At 45.3% G+C, this 23549-nt stretch overlaps 1 protein-coding gene across 5 annotated transcripts in view; it reads right to left on the minus strand.

Moving 5' to 3' along the window:
• Positions 1-23549, minus strand: part of hsf2bp (heat shock transcription factor 2 binding protein) — a 245369-nt gene that overhangs the window by 155504 nt on the left and 66316 nt on the right. For 4 of the 5 annotated variants that reach the window (XM_068040083.1, XM_068040085.1, XM_068040082.1 and 1 more), the window contains 2 exons: positions 18230-18379; positions 15416-15557 (listed from right to left, as the gene is read on the minus strand). In XM_068040083.1, the coding sequence (XP_067896184.1) occupies positions 15416-15557; positions 18230-18379 (292 nt within the window). The remainder of the gene's footprint in view (positions 1-15415; positions 15558-18229; positions 18380-23549) is intronic. The other variant, XM_068040086.1, reaches the window with a different exon arrangement.

A 23549-nucleotide genomic window follows, 5' to 3' on the forward strand; every position in this document is an offset into this window, starting at 1 on the left:
TTTAGGTTTCCCTTGTTTTCACCTACCAATGATTTTTCATGTCCTCTCTTTGCTTTTCTAATTTCCTTTTTGGCTTCACCCCTGCACTTTCTATACTCCTCTAGGCTTTCTAAAGTATTACGTTTTTTGTGATTGTCATAAGCTTTCTTTTTCTGCTTTAACTTACCCTGTAAGCTTCTAGGGGGTTCTAGATTTGGCTGTACCACCCTTTATCTTTGTGGGTACATGTCTACACTGTGCCTGTAGAAGCTTGCTTTTGAATGACTACCACTGGTTTGCCATTGATTTTCCTTCAAGTAGCTGTATCTAGTCTACTTTCACCAGAAATACTCAGCAAATCTGGCAGCATCTGTGGAGAGAGAAGCAGAGTTAACGCTTCAGGTCAGTGACCCTTCTTCAGAACTGACAAATATTAGAAATGTAAAAGATTTTAAGCAAGTAAAGCAGGGGGTGGAGCAAGAGATAACAAAAGAGAAGGTGTTGATAGGATAAGGCCACAGAGAATAACTGATCAGAAGGTCATGGAACAAAGGTAAACGGTATGTTAATGTTGTGCTGAAAGACAAAGCATTAGTACAGAGAGGGTGTGAATAGACTGTAAAGCACAAAGCACTCCAAGCACATACATTAAAAAAATTTTTAAAAACAGAAACAGTGGGTAGGCACAGTAGAAACAAACTAAACACACTAAAAAAACTAAAATATAATAACCAAATAAAAAAGAAAGAACCTTTAATTCTGTTTTTTCTTTGCCCTCTTCCATGATTACACTAAAACTGTATTATGGTCACTATCTCGCGGCGCAGTGGTTAGCACCGCAGCCTCACAGCTCCAGTGACCCGGGTTCAATTCTGGGTACTGCCTGTGTGGAGTTTGCAAGTTCTCCCTGTGTCTGCGTGGGTTTCCTCCGGGTGCTCCGGTTTCCTCCCACATGCCAAAGACTTGCACGTTGATAGGTAAATTGGCCATTATAAATTGCCCCTAGTATAGGTAAGTGGTAGGGAAATATAGGGACAGGTGGGGATGTGGTAGGAATATGGAATTAGTGTAGGATTGTGGGTGGTTGATGGTCGGCACAGACTCGGTGGGCCGAAGGGCCTGTTTCAGTGCTGTATCTCTAAATAAAAATCTCCACTGCTACTTCATCCACTTGTCCAGCTTCATTACCTTACTAAATCTAGAATTGCGCCCCCTTTCGTTGGGCTTGTTACGTGCTGGCTAAAAAAGTTCTCTTGAATGCAGTTCAAGAATTTTGTGCCCTCTGTGCCCTTCACACTGTTTCTATCCCAGTTGATATTAGGGTAGTTGAAATCCCCAACTATTATTGCCCTATAGTTTGCACTCAGATATGATTAGATTAGATTAGATTAGAGATACAGCACTGAAACAGGCCCTTTGGCCCACCGAGTCTGTGCCGAACATCAACCACCCATTTTTTATACTAATCCTACACTAATCCCATATTCCCAACAAACATCCCCACCTATCCCTATATTTCCCTACCACCTACCTATACTAGTGCCAATTTATAATGGCCAATTTACCTATTAACCTGCAAGTCTTTTGGCTTGTGGGAGGAAACCGGAGCACCCGGAGAAAACCCACGCAGACACAGGGAGAACTTGCAAACTCCACACAGGCAGTACCCGGAATCGAACCCGGGTCCCTGGAGCTGTGAGGCTGCGGTGCTAACCACTGCGCCACCGTGCCGCCCTATTTGCCTGCATATTTGTTCTTCTACCTCCCTCTATTTGCGGGTCTTCAGTACAGTGAGCTTGTAGCTCACTAATCTTATTTACTACACTTCGTGCATTTTCACACTGTTTAATCATCTAGTTTCATGGTTTCTATTAATACTTTTTAGATATCATTTTTAGTTTTGGGGAAATTAAATTTGTAAATATAAGGTAATTGAAACTCTGGAACTCAAAAGGTTGCCAGACCCAAGGTTTACATTTCAAAGGTTTTTCCATGCTTATTTTCAGAGGTCAGAGTTAGAACTTGGACAACACTAAACAATGGGTCGCTCTTCTTGTAGCTTCTTAATAGAGCTAAAAATTCTGCGGAGCTTGCAGATGTCCCCCATCAGAGGTATTAATTATTCATGTAACTTCCCAGAAGAATGGGAAGATTTGGAGTTGGAAATGATGAACTTAAATTGTTATCTAGGACATCCCACATGTACCACATTGCTACGGAGATAGATGCTGCTGGGAGAGAGGCCTTTTTGGGGTCAGGTTTTTTTTTGGTGTTTGCTGAGACCGTCAGTTGGCTTTGGGACAAGCAGTTGGCTTTTGGAAAGCTGTTGGCTTTCAGACAGGCAGTCAGCTGACTTGTGGAAAAGCAGGTTGGCTTTTAGAAAGGCCCAATGCTCAAGCTGGGAAATCCAGATTCGTGAGCCGTTGAAGGGAGCTGGAGGATTTCCTAGCCGAAGCTAGAAGGAGAATCCCCAGGAAATCTCAAACCTCAGAAGACAGCTGAGAGATTAGGGACATTGAATTGAAATCCTAAGATCTGTGGTACACTTTGGATTGGTCTAAGGAGAAGTGAACAAACCACCAAGATCCTGTAACGTATAGGGAAATTTTTGGGTGGAAGTAAAAGTTAAACGGGAGTTTTCTGTAAGATATTTAAGTTTAAAATATAAATATCTCAAATTGTTTTGCCTTGTTTAACTCTTGTAAAGTTTTTGTTTAAAACGTGATATCTTGTGGCATAATTCTTTCAGAAATAACTGGTAATTCAACTTTCTCTTTTTGAAAGTTAACGGTCCTTAACGGGATTGTAACAATACGTGCATTGTAAACCTGTATTTATATTCCTTGTAGTCCTTCTTAGTCTGCTTCTATCTAATATGGTACTACCTTCTTGTCTATTACTATTCAACTCTCTCACTCCTTTATACACTTTTTTCCTCTTTTCTACGTCTATATGCTGGTGCCCATCCCCCTGCCAATTTAGTTTAAATCCATCCCAACCACATTAGTGAACCTCCCCATGAGGACATTGGTCCCTGTCCTGTTGAGATGCAACCTGCCCCTCTTGAACGGGTGCCTCCCGACCCAGAACTGGTCCCAATGCCCCAAGAAACTGAAGCCCTCCCTCCTGCACCAAGGCTCAAGCCACGCATTGATGCTCCCTATTTCTATGCTTGTTAGCACATTGTACTGGGAGTAATCCAGAGATTACAAACTTCAAGGTCCGACTTTACAACTGTTATGATCCTGCATTTTTTTTCCAGGAAATATGTGGTGTTTCTTTAAGACAACAAAGGATCAGTACTGCTTTAAGAACAAGCAGGCCACAGGAGTTACTGAGAAGGTGCATTCTCATTGCCTTGGATACAGCCACTTGGACTGAGCATCGAGAGATACATTTGTTACAATTTTAATTTTTAACTAGCTTAGAGTGCAAACAGTCTGTTCTAACAAGAAACAGAGAGACAGCTGAACCTGAAAGGAGAAACAGACCATTTAAACTGAAGGAAGAGAATTTAGTCTGTCTATTTATTATTATCTCTCAAAATTCTAAAAAAAGTCAAGCCAAAACAGAGATCCCTGATAATTTAAACTGAAGCAAGGGAAGTTAGGCTGTGACAATATTTTATCCCTCAAAAATTTTAAAGCCAAATTGATTCATTTAAAAGGTGCTTACAAGTCTTGAATTGTGGAAATTCATCGCTAGAGAAGGAAGGCATCAATTACTGCTGGAATTAGACTACGGACTGTTCTACTGTTGAAGAAACTTTGTTTCCCCTATCGGACGGCTGTGAGGACTTCAAGCAAACCTGGACTTATTTCACCTCCGGCAGGAGCGTAAATTTGCAAGGACTCTAATTTTTTCTATTTTAAATGTTGTTTATATCTTCATAGTGTTTAAGAATTTAGTTTTTCGAATTAAACAGTTAATTTGTTGATTTAAAGACATGTGGTTTAGTTAGCCTCATTCGGGGGTTAATAAACGGTACAATTTAACTGGGTCTTTCTTTAATTTGAAAAGTTTAAAATGATATGTTCGGCGATCTGTGGAGGGACGGGACTGAATTAACAGTGCGTTTCTCCCACCATAATCAGAATCGTATATTTTGATTGGAGGCTTTGACTGGAATGGTCGGTCGTAAGACAACTTCCTCCCTAGCTCCTGTAAATCTGATCGTAGGACCTCAATACCAGCTCTCTCTATGTCGTTGGCACCGACGTGTACCACAACTTCTGGCTCACACTTTTTATAAATGACTTGGAGCTATGAGTGACAAGCACGGTGTCTAAATTTGTAGATGATACAAAGCTAATGAAAGTGATAGACTGCAAATCTGAACAAAACAATGGCGGGGGCAATTTATAAGCCCCCAAATGTAGTTATTAGAATTAGAATTAGAATATTAGAATATTACAGCGCAGTACAGGCCCTTCGGCCCTCGATGTTGCGCCGATCATCTGACCTACACTATTCCATTTACATCCATATGTCTATCCAATGACCACTTAAATGCCCTTAAAGTTGGCGAGTCTACTACTGTTATAGTGCTGTACAAACTATAAGTCAGCAAACTAGAGGAGCATGTCACAAGGGTAATGCAATAATCAATGGGGACTCTTTAATTTTCAGTCAGAAGTGCAGAGTGAATGATCCAACTCGGCCTCCTCCTGAGGTGCCCAGCAACACAGATGCCAGTCCTCAGCCTAAGGACTCTAAGGGCTAGTCCTTCCTGATTGTATTCCACTGTGCCCCACTCCTCTGGTGAGTCTGTTTTATTGGTGGGACAGAATATACCCAAGGATGTTGATGGACAAGTCTGGGGTGTTGGCTAATCGGTATGATTCTGTGAATATGGCCATTTCAGGTTGTTACTCGTCTAGTCTGTGGTATAGAGTTAGCGTTGAGAAGCAAAAAAAGTATGATCATACTACAGCGGGTGTTCTATATGCCTCCAAATTGTGAGATAGAGGAACAACTGCAGGGAAATAACAGAATTGTACAACAACTATAGAGTGTTGACATTATGGGAATTTAATTACCCAAATATCAATTGGAATAATTTTAGAGTAAAGGGAAAGGAGAGAAAGGAATTTCTGAAATGTGTTCAGGAGAACTTCTTGACCAGTATGTTCTCAGCCCAACCAGGAAGGACATTGTTGGATCTGGCCCTGGGGAATGAGGTGGGCCAGGTAGATACACACTATGGGCTGAATTTTGTTGAGGTCCTAATGTCGGACCCGTGACGCGGGGGGTGGGGGGCGGGGTGGGGGGGAGACGGAAGATTGTACCGGCAGCGGCCCGCTACAGAGTCCAACGCCGGGTGTATCAGACCCAACCTTCCTGGCAGCTGCAAGGCTCCGTGGCAGGCCCCTTGCCACTCGGCAAATGGACCTGACTTTACACATTTAAATAAGGAGCATGAATATATTTAAGTTAAATTGACCGCTATCTTAGTGGCTGTCTGCGATCTTGTGTGCGGCAGCCAGCACTCACACGCCTTCACTTCCTCTTCCATGGAAAGCTGGCGCCATCGAGGTAGGAAGGGGGGGAACTTTTTAGCATAGTGGGGCGGGGGGAGCGGTACAAGGTCCAATCAGCATATGTAGTGTGGAGGGGGGGTGACCTCTGCACTTTGAACAGTTGGGGGGGGGTGGGGGTGGTGAAAGGTCAAATCATCCATGTAAGTGTTTTGGGGGGGGAGGGCAACTATTATTTGTAAGTGCTATTGTGGGGGAAGGGGCGATTCTTTTTTGCGGTGCACTGGGTGGGGGCGACGGGTCTAAATATTTAAATTTAGCAGCAGGTCTGGCAGCCCTTTAAAAATGATGCCAGTGCCTGTGCAGAGGCAGCTGACACTTTGCCAGCGTCTCAGAGACTACTCTCACCATGTGATGGGGGGGGGCGGGGCGCAGCACAACCGGTGTATTATTATGAGCCGCCACGCAATACATCGCGGCAGCATGGTGGCACCCATTTTTTTTGCCCACCGCCGAAGTTTGGAAGAAAGCTAACTTCAATGGGATGAGAAATGATCTAGGCAGGTTAAAATGGAACAAAAGATTGATAGAACAAACAGTCATGGAACAACTTTAAGGAAGATTTCAGGTATAGGTTAGGCACAACAAGAGGAAAGCTAGGCCTCCTTGGATGACAAAGGAGATAGAGGATATGATGAAACAAAAAAGGATAAATAATGCCTGTCAGGTGAATTTTTCAAGCAAGAACCAGGTCAAATACAATAAGCTGAGAGGGGAAGTGAAGAGGAAAATAAGACTACCAAAGAGGGAATATGACAATAGAATAGCAGTCAACATAAAATATCGTCCAAAAATCTTCTACTGGCATTTAAACAGTAAGCAAGTAGCAAGAGGTGGAGTGGGGCCTATTAGGGACAAAGAGGGTGATGCACACTTAGAGGCTCAAGGCAAGGGCAGAATACTTAGTGAGTACTTTTTACCAGTGTTTACTAAGGAACAGAATTCTGACAAAATATCAGGAGAAGTGGAGATGGCAGAGATAATGGATGGAGTGAAAACTAATGGACCGGTTCTGGGGGAGGTGGGACTATTGCAAATTGGACGGTCTACACCTGGGCCGGACTGGAACCAATGCCCTTGGGGGTGCTTTTGATAACGCTGTTGGGGAGGGTTTAAACTAATGTGGCAGGGGGTTGGGAACCAAATGAGGAGGTCAGTGGACAGTAAGGAGGTAGTAACTAAAGCCTGTAAGGAACTAGATAATGCAGTCAGCGTGACTAAAGGAAAGAGTAGGCAGGCAGCAGATGATGAATATAAAGGGACTGGTGGTCTGAGGTGCATTTGTTTTAATGCAAGAAGTGTAGTTGGTAAGGCAGATGAATTTAGGGCTTGGATTAGTACCTGGGAGTATGATGTTATTGCTATTACTGAGACTTGGTTAAGGGAAGGGCATGATTGGCAACTAAATATCCCAGGATATCGATGCTTCAGGCGGGATAGAGAGGGAGCTAAAAGGGGTGGAGGAGTTGCATTACTGGTCAAAGAGGATATCACAGCTGTGCTGAAGGAAGGCACCATGGAGGACTCGAGCAGTGAGGCAATATGGGCAGAACTCAGAAATAGGAAGGGTGCGGTAACAATGTTGGGGCTGTACTGCAGGCCTCCCAACAGCGAGCGTGAGATAGAGGTACAAATATGTAAACAGATTATGGAAAGATGTAGGAGCAACAGGGTGGTGGTGATAGGAGATTTTAATTTTCCCAACATTGACTGGGATTCACTTAGTGTTAGAGGTCTAGATGGAGCAGAATTTGTAAGGAGCATCCAGGAGGGTTTTCGAGAGCAGTATGTAAATAGTCCAACTCGGGAAGGGGCCATACTGGACCTGGTGTTGGGGAATGAGCCCGGCCAGGTGGTTGAAGTTTCAGTAGGGGACTACTTTGGGAACAGTGACCACAATTCCGTAAGTTTTAGAATACACATGGACAAAGACGAGAGTGGTCCTAAAGGAAGAGTGCTAAATTGGGGGAAGGCCAACTATACCAAAATTCGGCAGGAGCTGGGGAATGTAGATTGGGAGCAGCTGTTGGAAGGAACATCCACATTTGATATGTGGGAGGCTTTTAAAGAGAGGTTGATTAGCGTGCAGGAGAGACATGTTCCTGTGAAAATGAGGGATAGAAATGGCAAGATTAGGGAACCATGGATGACAGGTGAAATTGTGAGACTAGCTAAGAGGAAAAAGGAAGCATACATAAGATCTAGGCGGCTGAAGAAAGACGAAGCTTTGAAAGAATATCGGGAATGTAGGACCAATCTGAAACGAGGAATTAAGAGGGCTAAAAGGGGTCATGAAATATCTTTAGCAAACAGGGTTAAGGAAAATCCCAAAGCCTTTTATTCATATATAAGGAGCAAGAGGGTAATTAGAGAAAGGATTGGCCCACTCAAGGACAAAGGAGGAAAGTTATGCGTGGAGTCAGAGAAAATGGGTGAGATTCTAAACGAGTACTTTGCATCGGTATTCACCGAGGAGAGGGACATGACAGATGTTGAGGTTAGGGATAGATGTTTGATTACTCTAGGTCAAGTCGGCATAAGGAGGGAGGAAGTGTTGGGTATTCTAAAAGGCATTAAGGTGGACAAGTCTCCAGGTCCGGATGGGATCTATCCCAGGTTACTGAGGGAAGCGAGAGAGGTAGGGGCCTTAACAGATATCTTTGCAGCATCCTTAAACACGGGTGAAGTCCCGGAGGACTGGAGAATTGCTAATGTTGTCCCCTTGTTTAAGAAGGGTAGCCGGGATAATCCAGGTAATTATAGACCGGTGAGCCTGACGTCAGTGGTAGGGAAGCTGCTGGAGAAGATACTGAGGGATAGGATCTATTCCCATTTGGAAGAAAATGGGCTTATCAGTGATAGGCAACATGGTTTTGTGCAGGGAAGGTCATGTCTTACCAACTTAATAGAATTCTTTGAGGAAGTGACAAAGTTGATTGATGAGGGAAGGGCTGTAGATGTCATATACATGGACTTCAGTAAGGCGTTTGATAAGGTTCCCCATGGTAGGCTGATGGAGAAAGTGAAGTCGCATGGGATCCAGGGTGTACTAGCTAGATGGATAAAGAACTGGCTGGGCAACAGGAGACAGAGAGTAGCAGTGGAAGGGAGTTTCTCAAAATGGAGACGTGTGACCAGTGGTGTTCCACAGGGATCCGTGCTGGGACCACTGTTGTTTGTGATACACATAAATGATTTTGAGGAAAGTATAGGTGGTCTGATTAGCAAGTTTGCAGACGACACTAAGATTGGTGGAGTAGCAGATAGTGAAGGGGACTGTCAGAGAATACAGCAGAATATAGATAGATTGGAGAGTTGGGCAGAGAAATGGCAGATGGAGTTCAATCAGGGTAAATGCGAGGTGATGCATTTTGGAAGATCCAATTCAAGAGTGAACTATACAGTAAATGGAAAAGTCCTGGGGAAAATTGATGAACAGAGAGATTTGGGTGTTCAGGTCCATTGTTCCCTGAAGTTGGCAACGCAGGTCAATAGAGTGGTCAAGAAGGCATACGGCATGCTTTCCTTCATCGGACGGGGTATTGAGTACAAGAGTTGGCAGGTCATGTTACAGTTGTATAGGACTTTGGTTCGGCCACATTTGGAATACTGCGTGCAGTTCTGGTCGCCACATTACCAAAAGGATGTGGATGCTTTGGAGAGGGTGCAGAGGAGGTTCACCAGGATGTTGCCTGGTATGGAGGGTGCTAGCTATGAAGAGAGGTTGAGTAGATTAGGATTATTTTCATTGGAAAGACGGAGGTTGAGGGGGGACCTGATTGAGGTGTACAAAATCATGAGAGGTATAGACAGGGTGGATAGCAAGAAGCTTTTTCCCAGAGTGGGGGATTCAAATACTAGGGGTCACGAGTTCAAAGTGAGAGGGGAAAAGTTTAGGGGGGATATGCGTGGAAAGTTCTTTACGCAGAGGGTGGTGGGTGCCTGGAACGCGTTGCCAGCGGAGGTGGTAGATGCGAACACGATAGCGTCTTTTAAGATGTATCTAGACAGATACATGAATGGGCAGGAAGCAAAGAGATACAGACCCTTAGAAAATAGGCGACATGTTTAGGTAGTGGATCTGGATCGGCGCAGGCTTGGAGGGCCGAAAGGCCTGTTCCTGTGCTGTAATTTTCTTTGTTCTTTGATAGGCAGGATGTACTGGAAAAGCTGGCTATGCTTAGAGTGGATCAGTCGCCTGGTCCGGATGACTTACATCCCAGGTTGCGAAGGGAAATGGGGTAGGAGATAGCGGAAGGGCTTGTCATAATCTTCCAATATTCCCTAGATAAGGGAGAGGTACCCGAGGACTAGAAATTGTTCAAAAAAGGGTTCCAGGTCATTCCTACCAACTATAGGTCAGTCAGTTTAACATCAGTGGTGGGTAAGGTTTTAGGAACAATAATTAAGGAAAAAAATTAACATGCACTGGGAGAGGCTTGAGTTAATTAAGGAAAGCCAGTATGGATTTGTAAAAGGCAAATTGTGTTTGACTAATCTAGTTGAATTTTTTGATGAAGTATCAGAGAAAGTTGATGAAGGGAATGCAGTGGCTCTTGTCTATTTGGATTTTAAGTGCCATGTAAAAGGCTGGAAAAAAAAATTGAGGCTCATGGTATACGAGGGTCAGTGTCAGTTTGGATAAAAAATTGGCTTAAGACAGAAATCAGTTGTGTTAAGTGGTTGTTTTCCAGACTGGAGAATGGTAGACACTGGTGTTTCCCAAGGGTTAGTGTTATGAATGCTGGACTTTTTAGAAGCTCAAGATGGAGTACAGAAGGTCAGCTGACCTCACCTCCACTCTGCAAAAGGTTACCAGGACAACAAACAGAACAGATTAAAGGCTGTCTTCTGAAGAACAGAAACTAACACTAACAGTTGAAGAACAATGGGTTTCACCCTCACACACTTTTGGATCATAAAACACTGAGAACATGAAAATTGAATCAGGCAGATATTAACATCTGGGGAGAATGGAAAGGCTGAGTAGTTTTGTGGAACTCAGACTACTGGTCTCTGCATTTTGTAGCAGAACAATAAACTACTGAATTCTAAGTCCAGATAAATTTAACAGACTTTCTGGAGAAGAAGAGGCTGTGAGGAAGGAACCACCATGTTGTGGCCTCAAGCAGGCTGTAAGAAGGGACCCATCAGGATGCAACCTAAAGGCAAGCTGTAAAAGATGACAGAAGACACCAAGCAGTAGCAGTTGGGGATGTTGGGGAGGGGGGTGGGGGGAGAGAGAGGGAGAGAGAGAGAGAGAGAGAGAAAGAGAAAAGAAACACCTGCTCTCTGAAGATATCGAGAAAGGTTTTGGAGACTTGAACCTGTTTTGAGTTTCGAAGCTTGCGGAGAAGTAAAGGATCCATGGGGACAGTGGAAATTACATAATCCACAGGTGTTCACAGAATCCTAGAAAGTTTAATGCACAGAGTGAGGCCACTTGGCCCATCGTGTCTGTGCCGGCTGAAAAATGATCCACCTGTGCTAATCCCACCTTCCAGCATTGGTCCATAGCCCTGCAGCTTATAGCACTTGAGGTGCATTTCTGGACTCCTTTTTAATGAGTTGAGGGTCTCTGCCTCAACTACCCTTTCAGGCAGTGAGTCCCAGACCATCACGACCCTCTGGGTGAAAAGGTTTTTCCCTCTAATTTTTCTACCAATAACTTTAAATCTATGCGCCCTCGTCACTGACCTCTCTGCTAAGGTGAATAGACCCTTCACATCCACTCCATCCAGGCCCCTCAAAATGTTGCACATTTCAATCAGATCTCCCCTCAGCCTTCTCTGTTCCAAGGAGAACCCCAGTCTATCCAATCTTTCCTCATAGCTGATATATATATATGTACTTTAACGAAGTAACACATGCCAAGCAGCTTCACAGGAGCATTATCAGATATAATTTGACACCGACCAATATAAGGATTTATTTTAGTTTTAGTATTTTTAATAAAAGACTTAAAACAAGAAATCTTGCATAATTCGTTATATTGGTCTGGGGGTTCATATCTCGTATTTTTCATTTTAACGATCTCTCTGAGGACATAACAGTCAGTGCTGGGACCACTGCTTTTTGATATATATAAATGTCTTTCATATTGGAATAGAGAGCAAACTTTCAAAAGTTGCCAATGATACCAAGCTTAGAGGTGTGGCAAATGGTGAGGATGATACCAAATTGACTTCAACAGGAAATATGTAGGCTAGCAGAATGGGCAGGCAAGTGGCAGATGGAATTTAATACAAAGAAATGTGAGGTGATGCATTTTGGCAGCAGGGGTAGGGAGAGGCAATATATATACTTAATGACACAGTTCTAACGAGTGTGCAGGAAGAGAGGGCCCTGGGGTTCATGTGCATTGATCTTTGAAGGTGGCAGGACATAGTGAGGCAGTACTTAGCAAAGCATATGGGATCTTAAATAGCAGGGAAGTTATGCTAAACCTGTATAAAGCTCTGGTTAGACTGAAAATCGAACATTGTGCCCAGTTCTGATCACCATGGGCTGCATTTTAAGAGCCCGACACCTGGCGCTAACATTTGCAGCCCACACACACGAAGCCCACGTTGTGCAGCTAACACGATTGCAAACACGGCAGCTCATTAGCATGGCCGCGGCACCCACCCTCCCGCCCTCTGCCGATGAGGTGGAGGGAGCATGAGCTGTAGCTGGCAACGTTGTTCGGTGCCAATGCACCGTTTTTAACGGCCTTTTTCCCCCGGAATACCTACCGTTAAAATTTGACCTTCCCCCCAGCAAAGTTCGGGCCCTTTGTCCTTTACCCTTTCCCATCACCCCCTGACCAATCCAAAGTGGTTTAACACCACTCCCCACCCCCACCCCGCCATCCTGAATGGAGAAAATCACCTCCTCTCCCCTCCCTACAGGAGTTGCGCCTCATTTCTCTGAATGGGGATTTGAAGATGCGGCATTGCCAGCCACCAGAATGAAGATACCAACCTGCTGGCAGAATTGCTGCGGCCTGAATATTCATCAGAGGTAAGTAACTATTTACATATTTTCATGCAGGTCCCATTGCCGAGTGGCAGGGCTGCCGCCACAAGGCCTTGCCACTGCCACCGAGATCGGTACGGGGCCTGCCAGCATCAGGGTCGGTGGTGGGCCTCCTCCGTTCCTATCTTCATTGCCCTCCCCGCTACCGTTCTTGGCGTCGGAGGGCCTTTAAAATCCAGCCCCACATTTTAGAAAGGATGTGAAGGTCCTTGAGAGGGTTCAGAGGAGATTTACCAGAAGAATTCCAGGGGAGAGGGAATTTAGCTACAAGGTTAGGCTGGAGAAGCTGGGGTTGTTGTCTTTGGAGCAAACAAAGTTGAGGGGAGACCTGATAGAGGTGTACAAGATTATGACAGGTTTAGATAAAGCAGACAAAGAAAAGCTGTCCCTATTAGCTGATAGGATACACAGATTTAAGATTTTGGCAAGAGATATGGGGAGAACATGAGGATGAACTTTTTTACGCAGTCCGTGGTAATGACCTGGAACTCGCTGCCTACGAGGGTGGTGGAAGTGGAGACAGTCAATGATTTTGAAAGGAAATTGGATGGGCACGTGAGGAATATAAACTTGCAGGGCTATTGTTATGAAGGCTTCCATTTGTTTTGTTAAATTATGAGGAATCATGTGTTAAAACTGAAAAAAGATTCCACAGATGCTGGAACTTTGTGTTTTTTAAAAAGAGGTCATCAGAAGGTCTTTTGGACTGAGCCTGTAAACAGTTACTGGAAGAATCAAGGGCCGGAATCTTCTGCCGCCGCATTGAAGATTGCAGCGGCTTATCTGAATGGATGGGGCAGCCTGCCCACACCCCTCCCCCCAATCATGTGGAGAGGGTGGCCCGTCCGTCACTGGCAATGGTGTCAGCTACCTGTGCGCAGGCGTTGATGCCATTTTTCAAGGGCTTTGAGCCCTTCCGGCAGATTTTGAGATCTTGGAAGACAATAATAAAAACAGTTCGACACAGTACTTTTGGCCTTCTCCCACCCCCCCACAATGGTCACAAAATTGAATGGTTGCCCTCTCCAGCCTAAAACACTTTCCTTTCTCAAATGACCTTCCCCCAACCCTCAAAGTGCATAAATTATAAACTTTACCCCTTCCCAACATCCCCTCCAGCAATGAGAAGACGTTATCGCTGCTCCCCCACCCCACCCCTGCACAGAAAAAGTTACCTGCTCCTCCCTCTCAACCAGTATGGCGCCTTGACTCCCTGGACGGAGATCAGAAGAGCAGGAGTGCCGGCCAGCAGCATGAAGATCCCAACGGCACTGGAGGCGGCGGTGGGCATGCAATTAACTCAGGTATGCAAATTATATGTAAATGCCGGACCCATAGCCAAGCGATGGGGTGGGGGGGCGCCACGAGGCCTCTCTACCTCCGTGACGATTGGGCTGGGCCCTCATGGTGTCGGGAATGGGCCTCCTCCAGAGTGATTTTTAGGCCTCCCCCGCCACGAACCCCGATGCCTGGGGGTGGGAACTAAATTCAGCCCAAGGAGTGCAAAAAACAGGCCCTTACTGGAAGGCACCTGTCTTCAGATAATTACCCAGCAGGTTTTTTTTGACTTGGGGAAAGATGTTTACAAAGAAGTGAAAGGTCAAGATTTATAGGGGTCAGGAGGCTTGACTCCTGAGATGTTTTTGGTTTCACTTGGACAGGTAGTTGGGATATGAACAATGGTTTGAAAAGGAGTTGGAGAAAACTTGTCAAGGGAGCAAAGCCCAACTCAGTCTGTTCCAGCTCTTTGAAAAGCCTGCCAGTTTTCCATCTCTTTGAGAAGCTCTGAGAAGCAAGTGTAAGAAACAGACTAAAACTGTTGCTGCATTTTACCTGGAAAGCCTACCCAAACTAATCTCCAATGTCGCCAGACAAGAACCATTCTCGGAAGATCCCAGTGACAGCAATCTACACGTATTTGGGACACCAAACCAAAACAAAGGACATCGACATCTTTCCATATCTTCTCTTTTTCTTCAAGAATTAGCAAGTATCTGGCCAAATAATTCTTTTTGTCTGTTGTTTTTTGTAATAAAGCTCTAAAGAGTAAATCTTTTTTTTTCGGTTAACCTGTGTATGTTGTGTGTGTGTGTGTGTGTGTGTGAGGGACTAAGGTAAAAAGGGAACTTTTATATGTCAATCCGTGTATTTATGCTTTCCATCGTTACTGGTTAAGATTTGTTTTATAATAAACTGATAATTTTATTGTTTATTCTGGGATAAAAATAGCGTCTGTGATTGACTGTATCAGTAACTGGGAAACAATGTAAATATATGTTGTGACCTATGGAGAAGTGGAGCTAGAAAAACAGTGCACTCCTCCTGCCTCAGTCGTAACACTATGGGGATACAGCGGGGGAATGGGACTGACTGGATCCCTCTGCAGACAGCCAGCATGGGCTTGATGGGCCAAGTGGCCTCTTTCTGTGCCATAATGACTCTATGACTATGACTCACGGCCTCCTTCTGTGCCGTAATAACCTCTCTAACGTTGATACCAGTGCCTACTTATTAGTGATGAGGGTTTTGCAGGCCCAATTAGACTACCTGCGCTTTTGCTGTGTCTAAATTTGATGCCTAGATCGCATCCGTACAGGTTTTGGATACGAGCAGCAGAGTTTTGGAGGAGCTCAAGTTTATGGAGGGTGGAAGACGGAAGTCCAGCTACTGGAATGCTTGGTTCTGGGGTAACAAAAGTGTGGATGAGAAGATGAGGCAGGGACAGAGATGGGTAATGTGCGCAAGCAAATTTCTGTGCCAAACCGAGTTGAAATTTCAGGGCTTGTGTGCATTAATATACATAAAAAAGTGAGAAACTGGTGAAGGAATTAGGAATGCTGTACAGAACACAAACATTCATTTTAACCAGGAACGAGACTTACTTGTTACAATTCCTGCCAATGCCAGAACAAACTGGTTTTCATCTGAATCCAGATTCTGCTGTTCCTTGATGCTTCCATCTAGAGATTTCACAAAACTTTCTATTGTCTGTCCCACAATACTGAAAAACTTTTCTGCTTTGCTCTATTAATTAAAAAAAGGACCTTGTTCATAATTAAAATATTTAACACACAGACAACACAAACATATTACAACGTTGCCAAAGGATTTAAAATTCTATTGCAAAAACAAAATACTACAGATACTGGAAAACTGAAATAAACACAAAAAATGCTGGAAATACTCAGGGGGACAGGCAGCATCTGTGGAGAGAGAAATGTTTCAGATCAATGACCTGTTGTCAGAACTGGCAGGGGATGTGGCAGCTGCGGGAGTAGAAAGGAGGGGTTGAAGTGGGGGAAGGGGTGTTTGAGGTCTCTGATGGATTGGAGGGGGAGATGGGAAGAAAGGGAGGGAGGAGGGAGAGGGGAGGGGGAAAGGAGAGGAGGGGAGAGAGGGTTTGGGGGGTAAAAAGGCAGGGTGCAGTGGTGGAGGGGCTGTATAAGGTCTTTGGCAAGTGGGAAAGCGGGAAAGAAATGGGGAGGGGGTGGGATTGTGGTAAAAGGGAGTGGGAAGGAGCGGTGAAGTAGGGGAGGGCGAGTATTAGTTCTCTGGTAGGTGGATAAGACAGGAAGTAGCTCTGGAGGGGGGGGGAAGATCTGGTCGTTTTGCGCTAACTTGATTGAGTTTTTTTGATGAGATAGCAGAGAGTTGATGAGGGTCATGCAGTTGATGTGGTGTATATGGACTTCCAAAAGGCATTTGATAAAGTGCCAAATAGCCTTGTCAGCAAAGATGAAGTTGGATGAGTGACAGGAAACTGGAAGTAGTTGTGAATGGTTGTTTTTCAGGCTGGAGGAAGGTAAATACTGGGGTTCCCCAAGGATCGGTATTGGGGCCACTGCTTCTCTTGATCTATATTAATAACCGAGACTTGGGTATGCTGGTCACAATTTCAAAATCTGTAGCTGACAGAAAACTTGGAAGTATTGTGAACTGCAAGGAGGATAATGACAGACTTCAAGAGAACAAAGGCTGGAGGAATGGGTGGACACATGGCAGATGCAAGAGAAGTGTGATGTGATACATTTTGGTAGGGAGAACAAGGAGAGGCAATATAAACTAAATGGTACAATTCTAAGAGGGGGTGCAGGAACAGAGAGATCTGGGGGTATATGTACTTAAATTGTTGAAGGTGGTTGGGCAAAGAAGGTGCGTGAGTGACGGCCTCCGACCGCAAGATCGCGGACAGCCGGTAAGATAGTGGTCAATTTTAGTTAAATGCATTCATGCTCCTTATTTAAATATGCAAAGTCCGGTCCTGTCATTGAGCGGCGGTGGGGCTGCCATGGAGCCTCACTGCTACTGGGAAGATTGGGTCTGGCACTCCCGGCATCGGGCTCCGTGGCAGACCTCTGCCGGCACAATCTTCCATCCCCCCCGCCACGAATCCTGACGTTGGGACCTCAACAAAATTCAGCCCGAGGAAGGACATGAAAGGTTCAGAGAGAGTGCAGAAAAGATTTATGAGAATGGTTCTGGGGATGAGGGACTTCAGTTATATGGATAGATTGGAGAAGCTTCGGTTATTCTCCTTAGAGGTGTTCAAAATCATGAGCAGTCTGGACAGAACAGATAGGGAGAAACTGTTCCCTTTGGCAGATGGGTTGAGAACCAGAGGACACAGATTCAAAGTGACTGGCAAAAGAGCTAATGGTGACATGAGGAAAAAACATTTTTACGCAGCGAGTGGTTACAATCTGGAATGCACTACCTGAGAGTATGGTGGAAGCAGATTGAATTGTGGCTTTCAAAATGGAGCTGGATAAATACTTGAAGGGAAAAAACAAGCATGCCTATGGGGATAGGGCCAGGCAGTGGGACTAGCTAAATTGTTTTTGCAGAGAGCTAGCATGGACATTATGTGCCGAGTGGCCTCCTTCTGTGCTGTAACCATTCTATGATTCACAGATGAGATATCCAGATTTGGGAGGCAGTGCAGAAAATGGTAAGCAAACTCATATCTATGGCATCTGAGCTATAAGAGAAGATGAATGGTCGTGTAATTGTTTCAGATGTCCAGCAACACTGGTTTGTCCAAGACAGTCAGCACCAAGAAAACCAACCCTATCGACTAAATAATAAAAAGCTAAGTACTCAACACAATCAGCCATCTGACCTATGAGCCCGTACCACAGAACCCAGACCTCTGAGCCCTCCACCCTGGTCTGCCAACACCCATTCAATCCCCCACCGATCCCGACTCACCCGGCCCCCTGATCCTGAGCTTAACCACCTCCTGCGGCCATTCCACTAGCAGCAGCCCAAACTTGGAGCACCTGCCTCCTCCCACAGCACCCTCTTCATTATGAAGCCTGAGGCCCAGTATCCGAGGCTCCTCAGACCTCACCATTTGTGTTCACGGAAGTAATACTAATGGGAGCACCTGAATTTAACCCTCCCTAGTTTTAGGACCACAGCATAAATGGGCGCACCTTAATTTAGCCCTCTCTAGTTTTAGGATCACATTGTCTTATCTGGTCCCCATATTTTCCGATGATCCCGTAGCCAATTCTAGCTCACAGTTCTCCGTTATTGATTCCTGCTCCTGGCCGAATGTTTGTAATCAGATCAAGTCTAAATTTGAAAATGTAACTCATCATCATTAAAAGTAAACAAAGCTTTGAGCAAGTTTGAGGTTTGCTGCTCAACCACCTTGCCCTGCAGGTATACTTTAAAGTTCCAATACAACCTACTCCTCCAAGGATAAATTTAACAGATTCCTCGTTGCTGGAGACACTCCAGAGCAGAGTGCAGACTGCCGCACCCATTTCTGTGCAGTATTCAGCTTGTTGAAGCAGTTGCTGTGTTGCTTCATTTAATTGTTGCCTCGATGCCAATTTTTCCTTCATAAAGAAAGATAAGAAAGTCATTTCAGCAGGAAGTAATAATCCAGCACGGCACAAAGAAACAGCTTTTGGCTTCTACATTTGCTGCTGTTTACTTTCGGCACCACCACAGGAGACCCACCTTTAAAAGTTTATTTATAATCCAAAGTAAGCATGCTAGAGAAAAACAAACATAAACACAAGAGGGGTTGAAACTGGCTTTGGTGATAGCGTAAAACAGGTGATAGCGAATCGGTAATGAAAAAGAAAATTGGGCCGGTGTTAATCAGGCTGCCAATAAGGGGGATTTGAGGAAGAACGTTTTTACCCAGAGGGTGGTGATGGTCTGGAATGCCCTGCCTGGGAGGGTGGTAGAGGCGGGTTGCCTCACATCCTTTAAAAAGTACTTGGATGAGCACTTGGCACGTCATAACATTCAAGGTTATGGGCCAAGTGCTGGCAAATGGGATTAGGTAGACAGGTCAGGTGTTTTAATGCATCGGTGCAGACTCGATGGGCCGAAGGGCTTCTTCTGCACTGTATTATTCTGTGATTCTGATTCTGTGATTCTGTGAATTCACATAGCCTGTTTTGAATCAACCACTGAAGGCCAACCTCAACCTCAGATAATCATAAGTACATTCTCGTTAAATGAGAACTTCAATATTTAATTGAAGATTCAGCACACTATTTCAAATCAAGAATTTTGTTTTAATTGTTCCTAGCCTTCATCTATACATTTGTTTGCAGCACCTTGATATACAAGGGTCATTTCACATGGCCCCTTTTCCAGTGCTAGCCATCAGTATTAAAGCCCCTTTCTAACTTGTACTCACATCTAGTGAAGCCTCACAAAATTAACCCTGCAATGTCTATACAGAAAATTGATGGGATTAAATGGACAGTGACAGCTTGGATACAAAACTGGCTAAGGGATGGAGATCAGAGAATCATGGTGAACGCTTGTTTTTCAGACTAGAGGGAAGTGGACAGTGGCGTTCCTGAGGACGGAGCATCAGGGCCGCTGCTCTTTTTGATACATATTTATGACCTGCACTTGTATATTCAGGGCAGATGACACAAAACTTGGAAATGTAGTAAACAGTGAGGAGAATAGTAACACATTTCAGGAGGACATAAACAGACTAGTGAAATGGGCAGACATATGGCAGATGAAATTTAATGCAGAAAAGTGTGAAGTGATTCATTTTTGTAGGAAGAATGAGAGGGACAAAATGGTACAATTTTAAAGGGGATGCAGAGAGGCGCCTGGGGATATACATACACAAATCTTTGAAGGTGAAGGTGGTAGAACAAGTTGAGAAAGCGCTTAAAAGAAGCATATGGCATCCTTGGCTTTGAAAACAAAGGCATACAGTACAAAAGCAAGGAAGTTATGCCAAACTTTTTAAATCACTGATTAGGCCCCAGCTGAAGTACTGTGCCCAATTCTGGGCACCACACTTTACGAGAAATGTCAAAGCCTTGGAGAGGGTGCAGAAGCGATTTACTAAAATGGTACCAGGGTTGAGGGAGTTCTGTTATGTGGAGAGACTGGAGAAGCTGGGGTTGTTCTCCTGAGAGCAGAGAAGGTTAAGGAGAGATTGATAGACGTGTTCATAATTATGAAAGGCTTTGCTAAGAGTAAAAAGGAGAAACTGTTTCGAGTGGCAAATGGGTCAATAACCAGAGGACACACATTTAAAATAATTGGCAAAAGAACCAGAGGGTAAATGAGTTGGTATGATCTAGAGTGCACTCCCTGAAAGAGTGGTGGTAGCAGATTTAATAATAACTTTGAAATAGAAATTGGATAAATCCTTGACAGGGAAAAATCTGCACAGTCATAGAGAGATACAGTACTGAAACAGGCCCTTCAGCCCACCGAGTCTGTGCCAACCAACAACCACCCATTTACACTAATCCTACATTAATCACATATTCCCGACCAAATTCCCACCATTCTCCTACCTACACTAGGGGCAATTTACAATGGCCAATTTACTTATCAACCTGCAAGTCTTTGGCTGTGGGAGGAAACCGGAGCACCCGGCGGAAACCCACGCAGTCACAGGGAGAACTTGCAAACTCCGCACAGGCAGTACCCAAAACTGAACCCGGTCGCTGGAGCTGTGAGGCTGCGGTGCTAACCACTGCGCCACTGTTCCCGCACAGTGGGAATAATTGGATAGTTCTGTCAAAGAAGGACATAGGATGATGGGCCAAATGGCCTCCTTCTGTGCTGTATCATTCAATGATTTAAATAAAACTATAGTTAACATGCTAAAACTTCACAGATCAGAAGCATGGTCGCTGTCTAAGGCTGAACCAGTCCGTTTGGAAGCTTGTTGTCCTATCTGACTCTGAGCAGAGCTGCTGATCGCATGAACTCCACATCACCAAGAATGCCTACTTCGATCTTTGCCCCTGCCTCAGTTCATCTGCTGGTTTAACCCTCATCCATGACTTTGTTACATCCAGTCTTGAGTATCCAATGCTCTCCTGGCTGGCCTACACATATCACCTTTTAAAAATTTGAGCTGCCTGAGTCCTAACCCACATCATGTCCCGTTCACCCATCACCCTTGGGCTTGCTAACCCACATCAACTCCGGGTTCAGCAACGCCTCAATTTTAAAATTCTGATCCATGTTCAAATCTCTCCATGGCCTTGCCCGTTCCTATCTCCCAGATCCAGCTCTAAAACCCTCCACGATCTCTAAGCTTTTCCGTTCTGGCTTCTTTCACATCCAAGATTTCATTTGCTTCACCAAGGCCCACTTCCGCTTCCTGGGCCCTAAGCTCAGGAATTCCCTCCCTAAACCTCTCCTCCTCCTCCTCTCTTTCCTCCCTCAAGTCACTCCCTACACAGAATATACAGCACAGAAACAGGCTATTCGGTTCAATTGGTCTATGCCACTGCTTATGCACCATAAGAGCTTCCTCCCACCACTCTTTAGCCAACCCTATCAGCTTATCCTTCTAGTCTTTTCTCCTTCATCTGTTTATCCAGCTTTCCCTTAAATGCATCTGTTATTCGTCTCAACCACTCCCTGTGGTAGTGAGTTTCATATTCCAAACCACTCTCCTAGTAAAGGAGTTTCTCCAGAACTCCACATTATATTTATTAGAGACTATCTTATATTTATGGCCCCGATTTTTGGTCTCCCATTTGGGTGGAAACATTTTCCCTATGTCTACCCTATTAACGTAAATAGTGAAGAACAGTGGTCCAAGCACACATCCTTGTGAAAAGGGAGGTGTGAGGGGAGTGAGGGGCACAAAAGGTGAGGCATGAGGGAGCTGGGCCCCAAGGAGAGTGACGGAAATGAGGGCCACATCGGCATGAGGGGAGTGAGGACATGGGGAACAGCATGAGACAACTGGGGGGTACAGGCAGAGAGGACAGCACAAGAGGAGCGGGGGGAGCACATGAGGGAGGTGGGCCATGACAAGTGCAAGGGGACTGAGAGCCATCAGAGGAGTGAGGTGCTGAGAGGGGAGTGGGAACAGTATGAAGGAAGCGGGATGGGCACGATGGGAGAATAGTTGTGAAAGGAGCGGGGTGGATACGAGGAGGGCCACACAGGGAGTGGGATGGTGCAAGGTGGGGACTGTGAGGGAACTGGTAGGGGGGATGTGAGGGAAGTGCGGGGTATGAGGGATGCAGGTTCCATAATCACAAGTGGAATGAGGCCCAGAGAGCACAAAAGGAAAGAGGATGCGTGAGGAGAGTCACGAGGGGAATGGGTAGGGCATGAGGGGAGCAGGAAGGCTGTGATGGGAGGGGGGGTGTAAGGGTCGAGGGGAGCAAGAGGGGCATGAGGGAAGTCAGCTTGCAGGAGGGGAGGAGGAAGAGTATAAGGGGAGTAGGGAGGGTGCGAGAGCAGCAGAGGGGGCTTAAGGGGGCACAAGAGCAGGGCGAGGAGGGGGAGGGTGAGGGCAGCAGGATGGGCCAGGAGGTAAGGGGCTAGGAGGGGCCACTATGGGAGCGGAATGGGCTGTGAGGGGAGCAGGAGTGGTGCAAGGGGAGTGGGAGGGATATGAGGGGTGCAGGCATGGCGTGAGGGGATAAAGAGAGCAGAGGGGCAGGAGGACCGCGAGGGGAATGGTAGAAGTACGAGGGTGTGGGAAGGGAACTTGGAGAGAGGTCACGTGGGGGTGAGCAGAGCGAAGGGGCATGTGGGAGAAGCACAGCGGAAGCACCCCATCCACTACATTAAACATTCATTCCCTCCACCACTGACGCACAGTGGCAGCAGTGTGTACCATCTACAAGATGCACTGCAGCAACTCACCAAGGCTCCTTCGACAGCACCTTCCAAACCCACAACCTCTACGACCTAGAAGAACAAGGGCAGCAGATGCATGGGAACACCACCATCTGCAAGTTCTCCAGCAACTCACACATCACCCAGTCAGTCATAACAGCACAGGAGGTCATTCGGCCCATCAAGTCCATGCAGGCTCTCTGCAGAGCAATGCAATTAGTCCCATTCGCAGGCTCTATTCCTGTAGTGGTACATGTTTATTTTCCTCAAATGCTCATCCAAAATCCTTTAGGCATCTTATATCATCTCTGCTTCCACCACCCTCAAAAGCAGCAAGTTCCAGGTCATTATCACTCGTTGCATAAAAAAGTTCCTCACATCCAACCTGCATGTCTTACTCAAAACCTTAAATCTGTGTCTCTTAGTCCTTGTACCGTCAGCTAATGGGAACAGTTTTTCTTTGTCTACCTTATCCAAACCTGTCGTAATCTTGTACACCTCTAACAAATCTCCCCTCAATCTCCTCTGCTCCAAGGAGAACAACCCCAGCTTTTCCAAACTAATCTTGTAGATAAAATCTCTCATCTCTGGAACCATTCTGGTAAATCGCCTCTAGAACCTCTCAACGACCCTCACATCCTTCCTAAAGTGAGGTGACCAGAACTCTCCTTGTGGTCTAACCAGAGCCTTATAAAGGTTCAGCATAACTTGCCTGCTTTTGTACTCAATACCTCTATTTATGATTCCCAAGATCCCATAGGCTTTGATAAATACCCACTCAATCTGACCTGCCATGCTCAGAGATCTATTCACATTAACCTTCAGGTCCCTCTGTCCCAGCACCATATTTAGAACTGTGCCATTACTTAGTGAATACTTTGTATCGGTGTTTACCAAGGATGAGGATGCGGACGAAGT

This window comes from Heterodontus francisci, chromosome 10 (genome assembly GCF_036365525.1).
Source record: "Heterodontus francisci isolate sHetFra1 chromosome 10, sHetFra1.hap1, whole genome shotgun sequence".
In the NCBI taxonomy this organism is placed as follows: domain Eukaryota; kingdom Metazoa; phylum Chordata; class Chondrichthyes; order Heterodontiformes; family Heterodontidae; genus Heterodontus; species Heterodontus francisci.